General features: G+C 40.8%; 1 protein-coding gene across 1 annotated transcript in view; it reads right to left on the bottom strand.

Moving 5' to 3' along the window:
- The window catches only part of XYLT1 (xylosyltransferase 1), a 320,769-nt gene that overhangs the window by 20,270 nt on the left and 284,300 nt on the right, over positions 1-16,199 (bottom strand). The window contains exons 9-11 of the mRNA XM_019512599.1: positions 15,818-16,080; positions 11,037-11,232; positions 5,321-5,654 (exon numbers count right to left, since the gene is read on the bottom strand). Coding sequence (XP_019368144.1) covers positions 5,321-5,654; positions 11,037-11,232; positions 15,818-16,080 — 793 coding nt within the window. The remainder of the gene's footprint in view (positions 1-5,320; positions 5,655-11,036; positions 11,233-15,817; positions 16,081-16,199) is intronic.

Genomic DNA, 16,199 nt, shown 5'->3' with positions numbered 1-16,199 from the left:
CCCCCCCCCCCCCAACTTCTGGCCTGAGTTACTGTAGGCATGTACCTCCATGTCCTGAATGTCTATTCACTTGCAAAATTGTTCAATCTAGGCAGGTTAGACTAACCTACAAAGATTGACTCAATTCAGGCTCCGGCTTTTTGAATATCTTTCCCTAGCCTTGGGGGTTACTGACTCAGGTGAAGACATGAAAGGAAAATTAATGCCTGTTTTATTTCTGCATACAGTTGAAGAGGGAGTGGTATGTTTTCCAAATACCAGATCTTTGTGTCCTCTGTGTCTTCTTATCGTCTTTAACGGTCCTCTAAAATCTTTTCCTTCCTGCTTTCCTCTCTCTACACATTTTGTTCCTTCCCCTTCCCTACACAGGAATTTAATTTCTGCAGCATTCTGGTGGCTCTGGGTCCCCCGAGTGACCTTCCTTCAGAAATATTTGAGTGGTGATGAGAGTGATACAGAGCTCAGACCAAGGGGATAAGACCAAGAAGAAAAAGTAAGGTTGGGAACTCTATTAAATGGGCCTAGGGAGTCTTTATCTGCAGTGGAAATGGACTGACCATCTCCATGTGTTTATTAACTTGATTGAAAAAACTTTCTGTTTTACTCTTATGGTTCTACTTTTCATAATGGGCAATGAGTCTTTTGTTTCTACATTTGGTCAGACAAGCCCATCTGGATATAATGTAACAATAAAGCTCTTTATCCTGTTGTGTGTTTTAGGTTTGCATGAACAGACTTGTAGCCATAAAAAGGCACGGTGAATGTATGCACTAGCCACATCTCCTGGTAATATAAAATGTTAAGGGAAACATCCTTGTGGGCAGCTTTGCCAGTATTACTTATTCCATATGGCTTGACCATTCTGAATCACGATATAGGAATGACTGTATCCAATGGAAAAGTGAATGTTGTTATTACTTCCATGGGGATGGTAAATGAAAAGCTGTTCTGCCTTTTCAGGGAAAATTCCCTAAATCTTGAGTGAAATGATAAAAGCAAGACCTGGTTAGTTGTTTTTTTCTGATTTAATCCTTGCTTGCCTGTTTGCCAGTCAGGTTATCCAGGCATCTGTGCTTTACCATCACTATAGTTGAAGCATAAATGTGCATGCAGCTAATGTGTGTGTGCAGTCCCATAGTTACAGATGCAAATTTGCAAATTATGCAGGTAAATGAATACCCATACTTACATGCAAATTGTATGGGCTGTATTTTTATGCAAGTTCTTATATCTGTAATACATACAGTTTAATGATTAAAGCATTAAACCAAACATGCAAAGTGCTGCAATACACTCTGGAAGCATTTTTCAGTTTACTAATTCATTGTCTAAGATGGTATATGCAACAATCTCTGATATTCAGAAAAATGGAAATTCTCTAATAAAAATACTTTGCTCCCATCTGTCAACAACTCCTGCATAAAATTTGGTGTATATTTTATTTCAATTTGAATACACTACTAATAGCACTATTTCTTGATTTTAGAAGTTTTTTGTTAGCCTGTATATTGTTTTCAGTTTTTACATCATGGGTTCACAATGCCCTTATTTGGCACAGAAAAATATGTTTAAATAATGAAGTGGTGACAAGAACTGGGAAATCAAAGCTATATGATATTTCTGTATAGAGTACAATATTGTGGCTGGATCAAAAAGCTTTGAAAAAAATAAAGAGTCTAAATGTGCACGGTAAATGTCAGTATAACCTTAACTACAATGGTGTGTCACTATCTGCCCCTGGAATAAATTTTTCTTTCATTTTCATGTCATCGGACATCTGGAGATCACACGTCACTGTAGCAGTAGCAAATCATTACTGATTTTTTTTCTCCTCCAAATAATATTGTTCCCAAGTTCTATATTCCATGCTTGTAGTAACCTACAATTACTACAGCCAATTTGGCTGAACAAATATGAACCTGATTTTCTCCCACTGAATGAACAGGCAACATTTTTTCAATGGAGTCATTACAGATTTGAATTTGGACCAACAGGAGTTTTGTCTTTTAGTCATAAGTAGTACAATCTTACTTAGGTCTGGGAAATGTTGAACTGTCCATTAGGCCCTACAGCTGTGCACAGAAAATAACCAAGGTTGTAATTGTTTCCACTGCCTATGTACTACATTTTCCATTCAACTTCTTCAGTAACGATTGAATTAGCAAAGGGCATACAATAAATTAATTCACACGAAGTAAGTCAATATCAAGATGTAAGCTTGGTTGCCTCAAACTCTAAAATGTCTATTCTGTTCATATGGTGCATTTTCCTACTTATCTTAGTCTATTAGTTAATAATGGTAGCAGCATGTTGCTGGGATAGTATCTGCTGCAAAATGTTGCCAACAAATGTTAAAAGAAAAAACCAGCAAGTTTGCTGTTCTGGTGAGAAATGTGTGGAATCAAGCTCCTGTTGAGGAAGATTAGGATTACATTAGCTCTCAGCAGTTGCCTGGTGATGTTTGCATTACAGAAGCAGCACGTTCCTTTATAAGGTAAATACTCAATTCAGATTATTTGCTACCCTGTCAGAATGAAGAACTACTTCTGAACACTTAATAGGACAGCTCATGTATCTAGCAACTTAAAAATAACTGATATTATGAATATTAATATTAAATAGACAAACTCCAACAGATAAGAATGGCAAAGATATTCATAGCAACAAACTTGTTTTGAATGAGAACTGGGTAAGACTGAAAAATGCTGTCCCCCATTTACAGCTCTTTATACATGCTTAACAAATGTAAAGAACATTCAGATAAATATGGGCTCTTATTGGCAATCACTGCTTGGACATATGAATATTCTAATAGCACTTGAGACAACTAACCAGGTCATGCTTTTATCATTTCACTTAAGATTGAGGGAATTTCCCAGGTGGGCAGGGGGGGAAGTGGCAGGGAAAGGGCAGCAGTGGAGTGGGAGTGGTGGTGGCAGTGGCAGGAGAGTGAGTGGGCACAGAGGAATGATGGCAATGGCAGGTAGGAGCAAAGTGGCAGCTGAGCAGGAGCATGGGGCCCACGCTGATGCCCCAGGGCTGGGGCTGGGTCCAGGGCCAAGGCCAGCAGGGATCCAAGGCAGGGCGGCAGGAGTGTGGAGCCTGGGCTAGCAGAGTCTGCCTGGCTCCATTGCACGGGGCTTGCATGCAGTTTCCAGGTTCTCCACCAAAGCTGCACGCCTCCTGGGGGAGTCCCACGCAATGGAGCCAGTGCCCTGGCCCCACTCATGGCTACACGCAGATCCTGGGGAATGATGGGGAGCTCCGTGTTATGACAACACTGGCTCTACCCCTCTTGCTGCCAACCTGGCTGAGCCCCATGATCTGCACCGCTGGCTTCATCTTGCCACGTGCAGTCACTGCATCACTGTCAGGGGGCTCCACCTGCTGCTGCCACTGGCTGCAGGGGCTATGTGCAATGGGGGGGCGTGCTTTTAGGGGGACCCACACACACACCCACCCCACCATACACATACACCCCCCCACACTACCCTTCCACATACCCAACTCACACCCCACACACGGCTCCCTACAAACCCCATACCCACTCACACACATCCCCACAAAGCCCCCTATATCCACCCACATCCCCACCCCACACACACCCACAGCCCCCAACAAAACCCATACCCATCCACCCACACTGCCCACACTTGCCTACATTCCCCTACAAACACATCCACACACACACACTCTCCCCTACACACACCCCCACATTCATACACCCAGAGCCCCCCACAAACTCCATACCCACCCATACACTCTCATCCCCCCAATATACAAGAATAAGACCTCATTTTGAGTTATTACGCAATCACCTCTATACACGATACAAACATGTACAAATCAGGACAAAAATATTTTTTGAAAAAAAAAATGTTATTGTAGATGTTTGATTTTTAGTGTATAATTTGTTTGTTTTTTTCTGGTTCCAAGATAGGAAACGCCCTTCCCAAAAGGTTTACCTCTGGTCCCAAGATAGCACCTGGGACAGGGGCAGAGTACCTGTCAAGGGACAGAGCTACCCTTGCAACCCTTGACAGCTCACCAGAACTCATTAAGTGGCCCTCCAGCTGATATAATTGCCCACCCCTAGAGTAAGCAATTGATGCATCTTCAGCAAAACCAAAGAGGTGATTCTTCTGCTCTACTCAGCACTGGTGAGACCGCAGCTGGAGTACTGTGTCCAGTTCTGGGCACCACAATTTAACAAGGACATGGACAAGCTTGAGAGAGTCCAGAGAAGAGACATCTGTATGATCAGAGTCTTAAAAGGCAAGCCATATGAGGAAAGGCTGAGGGATCTGGGACTCTTCAGCCTGAAGAAAAGAAGGCTGAGAGGGGACCTGGTAGCAGCTTACTGCTACACTAGGGGAGTACATCAAGCACCAAGGGCTCGGTGAGCAACTGTTCACCAGGGCACCCAAGGGGAAAACTAGGGGGCTACAAACTCCTGGAAGACCAATTCAGGCTCAACATTAGGAAAAACTTCTTCACAGTCAGGGTGTCCAGACTGTGGAATAAGCTCCCTCCAGCGGTGGTGCAATCACCTACCCTGGAAATCTTCAAGAGGAAACTAGACAGTCACCTTGCTGGGTCACCTAATCACCAGTTATCTTTCCTGCTTGGTGCAGAGGGAGGGATCCAATGATCTTCCAAGGTCCCTTCCGGCCTTATAATCTATGAATCCATGAAAGCCTAGGTTTTGTCTTAACCTTTTTGGAGTCACCAGTAAATTCATGTATACAGAACCTTATATGTGTATAACCCTCTTCTGTAGAGATTACAGGGAAAGGCTTTGGCATCTATGGAGAAGGTTGGGAAAGGCAGTGATTTGAGTTGAGGCATACATCACATCTGGCTCAGGAAATGCTGATGAATGCAGTATTTCATAACCTGAGGTCATTATTATACATAAGGTCTTTGACTAGCAAATGGCATAAAAAGCTATGTATCTCTTTGTGAAAATGTGTAAAAGTAGCAATGAATGCAAACAGCCTCTTCCTCTTTACTTGCATTCCTACAAAGTGGCTTGTTTGTCTGTTCTTAAGATTATTGTGTTTAAAATTTTTAAACGTATAATCCAGAACCTAATAAACTCCCACATTTTACAGACTGAATACAGCTACTTTCAGTTGTCTTCAAACACTAGTTTCTTCAGATTTAGCACATAAAGTATTACTTTCTTTCATATGTTTCCAGTATGGTGTCACTATGTTTCTAACAACAGCAATTGTAATGAGTAAAGTATTGCTTCATCTTTGTACTTTACATCTCTTCTGAGAACTGTAATACCTACCAGACCTGCAAAAACACTTACCTTGCTTGATAGGCTGCCTGTTGGAGAATGTCAGAGGAGAAACAAGGAATTTGGTTTCAGCTACAGGAACCCAGTGGTGCAGAATTTTAATTGTCCAGACTCCAGGCCGTAGTGGTAAATTCAATGGTGGTTTGTAGTGAGTAAATTCTGCGCTAGATTCTATAAGAATATCATACGTAGCTGCGATGACATTGACTGGATCCACCCAGATCACAGTAACTGTGACATTTGGGCCTTTCCCCCACTTCTGCATGCCAATGGGCTCGTCCATTGGCCCAATAAGTCCTCCGAAGTTCCGAAATACTCTTTCCTTGGCATCCCACTCAGTGCCAATCTGAAATTAAGGACATGATTGTTACTACTGTAGTCTCTGAAAAATAGCATCGGGCCTTCTTGCTCCAAATTCTATCCCACACCTGTCAACAGGACTATTCGTGGGTTTACAGTCAAGCACATGTAAAGGTTCTTGTACGTTAAGGCTTAAATTGATGTTATAAAACATAAAGATATACATGTATAGTACCTGCAGCCAGTGTTATTACCAACAAATAGTGACCTGTAAAGGCCTGTTATGGATATCTACCTGTAACTGAAAGCTTAATTGTGCATTAAGATACCCTGTTTCAAAAATTACTTCAGGAATGGTAATGATTGTTCTGATCTGATTATGGATGTTTGAGTAAACGTTTGACCCCATACTGTTTGAATGGAAGAAGCGCTCTCTTTTTGTCATTTGTTTTTTGTTTTTACTCTTAAAAAAGAAATTAATTTGGAAAACTCTACACTCAAAGGAAAGAAACCCCTGGCTCAGACTGGATTCTCATGCCATTTTGCCTAGCATCCATTTTAATCAAGCATAAAAAGCTGAACATTGACCACCACTACTGGAATCATGCAGTGTAAGCATGAGGCAGCTGGTGTCCAAAATAGAAAAAGACTTTCACTGACTTGAACAGAAGTTGAGTTATACCCATCCTACAATGAGATGCTGCCCACCCAACAAATCCCAATCACCTTCCTCATGGATGCAGCAAGCTATTTCTGGTAAGCCCTGTGATTAGTGTCATCATACTGAAGTTTTTTAATTATTATTATTTACTAAGTAACAGTAAAGCAGCTGATTCACAACCTACCATAAATATTTAATAGACCTTTCATTTTCCTAGCAGCTTTCATATTTCAGTGCTCTTTATATGGGTTTTAATGGCTCGCCTGTAACCCATGGGATAATATGAACTATAAGCCTTTGCAATTAAACACTGTACATTAGAGAGAAACATTTGTAAACAGGGAGCATGAAGGCATATATAATAGTTAGCTTCTGTGATATATTTTCATCCAAACACTGTATATAGCATGAGCTTATCTGTAACCAAGGTAGGTATACACAGACATACACACCACGTGTGTAAGATGAGATGTGCTGCATCTCAGTTGAGAGGAAGAATGGCCTAGTGTTCATCTGGGACACGGGAGAACCAGGTTTGGTTCTTTATACTGCTATAGATTTTCTGTGGGAACATCACTCTGTAAAATAGGGATACATCACTCTTACCCCATCTTTAAAATGGGATAATAGCACTTCCGTAGGGCACTGAGAACAAATATTTGAAAGATTATGCAGTGTTCTGACATGGTTTTGTGGACTACTGTCTCCATGATGCTGTAGATAATATCTACAAATCAGAATGCCTACAAGAAATCAACTCCTGGATAAAGAAGAGCCAGCTCAAACTAGACCCAGACAAGACTTAAGTGATGATGTTAAGAAACAGAAAGTGCTCTGAAGAATTAGTAAAGAGATTGCTTCCACTCTCCACTGAAGAAAGTCCTCATTTGTCAGCATGGTATGAAGCATCAAGATGCTATTTAACTCCTCAGTAACAATGGATGCCAGCCCTAAACTCATGAAAAAGAGATCTTGGTCAGGGGGATCTAACAGCCTTTCAGAATGGCAGGACACTTAAGTCTGATAGTCTGTAGGAAAGCTGCAAAAGCTTCCTCTCTGAAAAAGCTTTATCATGAGAATGACACTCTACCCCAAAAAATCCAACCAAGGGCAAAAAACCCCAACCAATCAAAAGACTACCTCAAGTAGAGATTTTACCCTGGAAAAGGGAGAAGTGCTAGCAACTCTATGAAATCCAGTAGAGACTTCTTTACTGCTACTATGACAATGCTTAGAAATTATAAGCTGGCATGAAGGGGACACTGGAAAAATTACAGGAAGAGTGCAGTGTGCTCTAGTGATGTCCAGCTAATGTATACAATTGGGAAACTATACCTCTATAGCATATATTAGAGCAACACAGGGATTGCCTCAGCCTGAACTGGGCAGTCAGTCTAAAGCAGGGGTGGCCAACCTGTAGCATGGGTGCCACAAGTGGCACAGGCAGCATCTGTGTGTAACACATAACAGACAAGGGAGGAAACAGGGTGCACAGTGTTAGAAAGAGCAGGAAGCAGAAAGCAGAGCAGCAGATCAGATAAGGGGAAAGGATCAGAGTGGCACTTGGAGAGGGTGTGGGGCTAATTTGTGGCATGCCTGCCAAAAAGGTTGGCCTCCACTTGTCTACAAGAATCAGAAAAACATAATCAGCTTCCTGCTGTGCCTCCTAACACATCCTCTTCAGGTTTGGTGGATTTCAGTGGAGAATTTAAGTCTTTAAAACTACAACCTTTTATAAGTAATACTGTTTCTAGCAATTTTTAGAACAACTTTTATACCTTCTTCTAAGCACTGCTCTACTGGGGGTCAGAGAACTAATTTTGTCATGGATCCCTAAAACGGTTTTAAAATAGTTTTTGGCTAATATTTATGGCCAGACGAGGTGGGTGGAATCAAAGTCATGGTAGTAGTCATTTGGGAGGAGCTCCACAAGTCACTTGCAGTTTTGATGCTCATGCGTAAGCAGCCCACACACTCGTACAGGTACAAATTCATACCTCATCATTTTGTATTTTATCATTCTGTAGGGACATATATTTGATATGCCATTATTTTAACATCCATTATTTTTAACTTCAAGAAAAAGCAGTGAGTGCTGGGTACACTTGTAAAGCCAGGACTCAGCCTTCTCCTTGGCATAAAACTACTGTTTTAATCCTTGTTCAGTTCCAAGATAAAATTTTCTTAAGATAAATTATGCCTTGATTATGGGTTTGTGTCTCATTGCTCACTGCAAACAGGACCATTAGGTTCACACAAAGCACACTAATTGCCTGCCACCTAGTTTATTTTATTCTCGGTGATGAATCACAATTCTTAACAAGGCCAGAAATGAATTTAGTTTTCCAGTGATATAGCCAGAGTTTAAGCCTTCTGGTACTTTTAATTTAATCAACTTTTTCCCTTTCCAGTGGTATTAATTTCAGGTTTCCAAAGAGATAGCATGAATTCAAGTTACTAGTCGATAATAAGGACATCTTATACATGCATGTTATGTAAGGCACTTTTTTGGGAGGGAGTAGGCTGAGGCTAGAGTGTATCCTAGGAATTATTCTCTTTCACACTTCATAGAAGAAAAAGTGCTCAGAATCCAGTGTGCAACTGTAATTCTGCCATTATTTTTCCCAAACTTGTGTGACTCAAAGCAGTAGCATTTTTGTATTGTTCACAGGATCACCTTTTGGTCCCTCCTTTGGACTGGTGAAATGTGGTCTTGGACTGTTGCTGAAAACCTGCTGTTCAGGAAGTGGAACAGGAAGAGCAAAGAGGGGTAGTGGCAGCCATTAGGATCGTAAAAGCAGCAGGGGTCTAATCGTAACCGTAGACATCCTATGATTCCTGCTGTAACACTCATTGTGTGCAGGGCCCAAAATGGCCATGGAAAACATTACGCCTTATCAGGGGCACTTTCTGAAGCAGCCTCTCCTGCTGGCTTCATTTGTGTAAGCCAGGAGAAGGATTGAAGCACTCAGCCAACAACCACCTTGCCAACTCTAATTCACTGTCTAATCACAAGAAGAAAGTTGTTAGAAAAGCAGCAGAGGTGTGTCATGATGCACACAAGCACAGTACTCTGAATACAGTGTGCAGCCACTTAGCCTATGACTTTTGCTCTTAAGACCATTGTAGCTCTAATCATAGGGGAACTGCTAAGTTTATTTCACAATCGTGGGGCCTCTTAGAAGTGATAAATGTTATTTATAATAAAGAAAGATCAATTCTGGGGTCTGTCAGTCTCGACTTAAGCCAGACAAGTTATTTTGGATTTATATTGGGGAAACTGGTCCAAAAATACATGTCCGCTGTCCAAGCTAAAGTCAAATCAGTAATTAAAAGGCGATGAAAACAAGTAACTTTTTACTTCCTGATTTTCTTAACATGAATCAACTCAAAGAGACAGAACAATCTGAGAATACAAGGGAGAAACAAGAATTGAAACAAACAACTTTTCATGCATATATCCATGCTTCTCTTTGTGACAAATGAAAATTTTCCTTCTAGAGTGAAGCGAGAGCACCAAAAGCCAAATTCTTCCTTGATCGCACTTATATGGGTCCCTTATCTAAGGACCTGTGGGCAGATTTGGGAGCCAAAACTTTTTGAAGGATTGACAGAAGTCCAGATTTGCTCTTTTTCTTATTCAACACTGTGTTTGAGAAAGGCTGGAACACTTTAATTTTAATATAGTTAGGCAATCTGTTTCTGCTTCTAGCACCTGTGTTTTCAAACTTAGAAACACTTAGATCAGGAATTGTGCTAAAGTAGGATTAAAAAAAACCCCAAATAAACCAGAGAAGTGCTACTACAAATCACAAGAAATACAGCTTGTGTGTCAATTTATCACAGCACAAAATGGCAAGTCAACCACCAGACACATTGATAAATGGAATGTACCCTGTATTCATCTCCTTAATGGGACATTAATGTCTTGGATTTGCCACGCACACCAAAACACTGAATCCTACCTCGGCCCTTCTTAATTGCCCAAGAAGATGTTAATTTATGGACTTGGCCATAATGACTGGGAACAAATTTGTTCAATCAATGTTATGCTTTAATTGAAATTTGTAGCTTAACAAGAAAAATCATGAAATTAAATGTTCAGACAGTTATATCTTTAAAACAGAACATAGATGTCAGGTTCTATTACCAGTCTACTTTCCAGATGTCTTTTAGGGGTTCATTTTTCACACTGTGTGTGTTAGATACTGAGGCAAATCCTATGAAGAAATAACAGGATTTGTGGGTAAATCTCAACTGCTGCTGTGATAATTTTCTCTTTGATGTTCCTACATCAATATTCTAGTCATGCATAGCATCAGTCCCTGACTTTTATTAATGTTAATTTTTATCAGTGTATTTGGGAGAAGGAGAATCTAATAGTGCACAGCGATTCCACCATAAAGTCTACCCCAGTCTAGAGCTGCAGTATCTTTAGGGTTTTTTTAGCCCAAAGTCCTTCTTAGAGGGGGAAATAAGCAACAGTGACCATTCCTGTGAAAAGATGGCCTTCAGCTCCCACTTAAAACAAGAAGAACACATTGCATAAAGGATATCACACAGGAAGTCATCAACATGATAGAGACTTGGCCAATAAATTAGAATTCCCATTGCTACCTCCTACAGAAAAGTATTTGTTCAGTCAACTTCTGAGTCACTCTGCCCTCAGATTTGTCCTCACGTATTCCAATATACTGTTGAGCTGGCATGCAAATTTATCAGTCACCTATAAAACCTGCTGAGAACGCGGTTATGAGGAACGCTTACCTCTGAGAACTGCAGCCTTCCAAAATCACTCGGTGGACTGGCAATTTTAAACACTTTCTTCGGCATCACCCAAGTTTCCAAAGTTTCTAGTTTACTGACAGCCAGATTGGTTGCATGATGTTTGATTAGGAAGCCCTGAAAACGGTCAGCAAGGAAGTAGAGATGGACAGAAACTGGATGGCCCATAGGATAATACCTGTAAAACATGTAGTATACACAGGTGGCATCACACTTAGGAAAGAGAGAGACATGGAATTACCATTCATGTGACGCTAGTGGCTTAAAATATATTTGATTCAGTTAAGAAATATAGTATTGCTTCATTAAGAAACTTTAAATATGTTCCTTCCTCATTATCAATTATTCTCAGGTTGTTCTTATCATTCCGAAACATTAAAATTCTTACTAAGAATATGCTAATTTGAAAGACATTCACAATTAAACCTCTAGAGTGTCTCTACATCCCAGAAATCTCCTATTAACTTTTTTTCTGCCTAAGAAATCCTACACGGAGACATATTTTACATGAAGGTAAGGAGTCCAAACTGCAGAGTTCAGATCTACATCCAGACACTTTTGTATTAAGGAGTACTTAGTTTTGAGGTCCCAATTCAAATGAAGGCCATGCCTAAAACTCCATTGAAAACTAATTCAGATAGGGAAGTGCATAAATGTGACCCAGTTACCGTGCCCCAAGTCTTGAAACCATCAGTCTAACTGCCCTAATTAGAGTGGGGTACTACAGCCTCTCACCCCTGTGCTTTTGCACACAGCTGATAGAGCTCCCCAAAACCTTTCTATTCCAGAAACTTACCTCTCCTGAGAAAACTCTGAATTCTGTGAACACTACTTTGCTTTAAATAAGATGCCACAAAAGTAGTGTTCTCGACAGAGTTACAGCCTAGCTGTTTATTTCTAATCACCGCTCTGTTCTGAATAGGAAGCCTTTCTCTTTAAAGACACAACTGGATTGAGTTGCAGAGAGAATCTGCCCCTTCCTGTCCCTGATCCTGTAAAGTTACTTGCATGTGCTTAATCTCGTGCGGTCAGAGCAATTCTGATGATTTCCTTGGCAGTACTCACACTGGCTCCAGTTAAACACTCAGATAAGACTTTGCAGGACTGGGGCCTTTTTTTGCCTCGTGGAGAACTGAGAAGTGTGAAGGAGAAGCTTTGTGCAATATAGTGCCAGGGAGGAAAGTTTTCCAGTCCATCAGAGAGAAATGGCAGTTAGGCAGTTTTGCCAGTTTACAGTTATTCTAGCGACAGTTTGGCAGCAGAAACGTTCACTGGTAACTCATAGATTCATAGATTCATAGATTAAGGGTCGGAAGGGACCTGGTAGATCTTCTAGCCCGACCCCCCGCCAGGGCGGGAGAACAACAAAAAACCCCAAAAAGAGAAATGGGACTCAAACGAGTCCAGCCAGGTAGGCATCCAGCCTCTTCTTAAAGACCCAACTCGATTACTTTCAGAAAATTTCTAACCCTTGATACTTCAGTCGGGCTTTGTTACCGATGTCCAAGTATAACAATTGTTACTGTAAGCAATAATGTCAAACAGACTACCCTTGTCCTACCTACCTGTGAACACTGAAATGTAGGAGTGGACAGTAAAGCACAAGATAGGTTTGCAGTCTCTGTGTCCCATTCATATCTGCTGTCTGTGTTTTATGCCTTTAGCATCATCTTAACCAAGTGCCTCTCATTGCTACAATAACAGTACGATAGTTCCATTTACAAAGACTTTATACTGGTCGTGTGGAACCAGTCCTTAGCCTTATTTTTACGTAGCACAAATTAAGAATACAAATTCGATGCAAATCCCTGTTTGTCAACTGACAAGGATCTTGTGCTTCTCAGAGATTTTTCCTGCTGCCATCTCCAGCCTCGCTCCCAAATTATTCAGTGATCAAACCAATGTCAAGGGCCTTGTCATAAAACCACCTTGTAGCATGCAGCAATTGGTATGTTTTTATCAAGACATCCACAGAGTGGGAACATAACAGGGTGTTGCAAATCAGAGTAGAGGCGCTGCACTGAACACAACTCAGAAAAGGCCATGTTTTATACATTGGTTTTGTCAGGGGATACTGGAAACAAGTTGTTGACGCATAGTTGAACAAAATGCCTTTCTCCTTACAGAAGGGCTTGATTTGCTTTTGCCAGATACTGTCCATCTTTCCATTTATTTAGAAAACATTAACAAGAAGGATTTGTAGAGTTTAGTTAAACTTGTCAAATAATGTTCACAGTCATAGGTTTAAACCAGGGGTGGGCAAAATGCAGCCATTGTATCTGGTCCGTGGGGCCCCTAAAAAATTTAGAAAATTAATATTTATTTGCCCCTGGCTGCCCGTCATGCAGCCCTCAATGACTTGCCAAAACTCAGTAAGAGGCCCTCCACCTGACATAACTGCCCGTCCCTGGTTTAAACATACGGCTAACTGAATATTTTATCCTCTGAATGGTTTTCTTAACAATACTATAAAGGGTACAATTATGGCTCTAAGCAGGATAACTGGACATTTTTGCAGTGCTGTAATTAATTTTGAAGCAAGTAAGTGACAGACACATTCTAAACCTCCTAGTATTATATCTGCCTATGAAAACTTGTTTGCTAAAACCTGACTTCCTGTGATGATGATGTATGGCAGGGAGCTAGGGCTGAAGACAGCTGACTAAGAACAATGTTGCATTATATAAAACCTATAGAAGCAAAGGTTGAAATTTCTAGAGCTTGAGAAGTAAGCATAGGAAGACAGAATACAAACAGGCCGACTCCAACGGAGTCTGCTACAAGACAACAAACAAAGCACAGGAGCCAACATAAGTGACAATCCAGCTTCTGTTCTGAATTGCAACGACTTTCCATTTTATGTGTGTCCAAGCAAATATTTATAATATCCATGAAACACTCTGACTAAACTGTCTCTTGGCAGCAACTGGTAAAAATATCACAGGGTGGAGAGAGATAAATTAAATCCCAACTCTCTAAGATGTTGATGCATGATATAACCTAAATTCAACAACAGTCGAAAGAGGCATGCCTTTGAAGCAGCGGGCTACAACTTGTTAGTGGTCTTCAAAGCAACTTCCCTTACAGAAATTTCCTGTGCATCAACTGGTGGCGGTATGGGATTGACGGAGTGAGCTCTTGTGCTGCAAAGCTTTCCTTCTACTGCCTGAAGCAGTCTCAAATGAACTAGGGTGGTGACTGCAGTATCTGCTGACTTCATGCAGTTGCAAGCCCTAGAGCAAAAGTGATTCTGCAGAGGAACACAAACCCAGCCCTATTACCTCTACTGCTGCCTTGGAGACTCTCAAAATTATGAGGGGGAGGGAGAGGGAGAGGAAGTCAAAGAAGGAAAGCAACTGCAAAGAATGGGATGGGATATGCCTTGTCAAATTAAAATTGGACAGGACTTGCGGCTGTGACCAGATATTCCTAGCCACGAGGGGGTTAGCCAAAGTAGCCAAGTGCAGTTTCCTTTGGACATCATAGACTTTCTGCCTTAACTTGCTTCATAGACTCTCTGTGTGTTGTAAAACAGCTATGTTTCATCCCAAAGGAGCAGTGTTTCAGTGGTGGATAAAATGATTCTCCTGTGTGTGGTGTGTGTTTAAGCCTGCAAATCACCTTCAGCTCCTTTTCAATGAAAGGCTCTATATAAATGCAATCCACCATTCATATAAATCATTGCTAAAATGCTAGCAAAAGGGAGAGGAAAAGTAATTGTTATATTGTTTTATTACTAGCAACATGTTGCTCCCATCCCCTCTTCTGGTTTTGTCGCTACACGCCAAATAACCATGGAATTTTTTTTTAGATTTGTCTCTACTTCAAATAAGAGATGATGTTCTTCTAGTGATTATTTATATCGAAGTGTTATCGATCTTTTACTGTTTTGCAGTAACCTTTATTGGAGTGGTGTAATGGAAATCTGGCTTACAAATTATCAAAGTTTTCCAAATGGGACTATACTCTGCCGTTTTGTGCTGGGAAAGTCACAAAGAACTGGGTTCCTACTCAAGAACACAGGACACATCAAACTGCAAGGAATATATTTAGCAGTCACAAAGTTAGACTGTAAGCATTCATCTGTCAGGATTAAAAGACAGACAAGTAAAAATGCAGGAGTAGGTATTTTTTAAAGTAGAGGGAGAATAGTTGTCTATCAGGGAAAGCTTTGAAGGCCTGTTCTGAAAATAAACCCTTTCACATTATGTACACATGGAAGACAAACAACTATGTTAACTTTGCTTTGAAATGAATGAAAGCAACATTTCTGTGTAATCGTAAAAAAGAAATCCTGAAAATATTCATTGAAAGGGATTTTATTTAGTAGGTTTGTGGAATAGAAAGGGTATCATCATTTGTTGCTACATTTTACATCACTGACCGCATTTTTGGCATAGAAAGCTCCAGTGACCTGTCCAGCAGACTTGACTGACCTGACCTGACTTCATGGTTCTGATTTTCCAGAGGGACAAAGATGACCACTAACATTCTTGGAAATACGTACGACTTATCACAGTTGACTGGCCCTGTGTTATGCATATGCGCTTCACCCTATATGACAAAACGAGTGAAATACCTGCAGTGAAGGCACTGTTTACACTATTGTAAAGCAGCACAACCACTCACACCATACATGCCAGGAGTTTCCAATATGAGGATCTGACCCCAAGTTCATTGAAATCAATGGGTATCAGGCCCAATTGAGAATCCTAAGAATCCTGCTTCCATTTATAAAAACGAAAAAAAACATTCAAACTAACCGGCAGCTGTTGTCTCCATCAGTGTGAAATGAAGTCTCAGCTCTCCTTAGGCCCAGGCGGGAAAATGAGTGGTACATGGTCAGCGTAATGTCACTGATGCTGTGAATACCATCAGGCTCATCATACACATTCTCCCAGTACGACCGGAGGCCTGGTGTGCCAGATGGATAGTTGCCATACAAATAATAATCCAATTGGCCAATTATTTCTTGATTCACCACAGCTTCAAATTTGCGGGCAAAGAACGTTGGCCTGGCAGTCTGCTGTGTAGACAAAAAAAAAAAAAAAAGATTTATGAGTAAGTTTCCTTTTGTTCTCAGGGACTTACCAATCTGGACAGAGAAAAAACATATGCTTTGATATGAGCATCACTGTTTAATTT

Source organism: Gavialis gangeticus, unplaced genomic scaffold, assembly GCF_001723915.1.
Source record: "Gavialis gangeticus isolate Ggan-Ray unplaced genomic scaffold, GavGan_comp1, whole genome shotgun sequence".
Lineage (NCBI taxonomy): Eukaryota > Metazoa > Chordata > Crocodylia > Gavialidae > Gavialis > Gavialis gangeticus.
The sequence above is the reverse complement of the archived record's forward strand: the minus strand, read 5'-3'. Positions and strand labels throughout refer to the sequence as shown.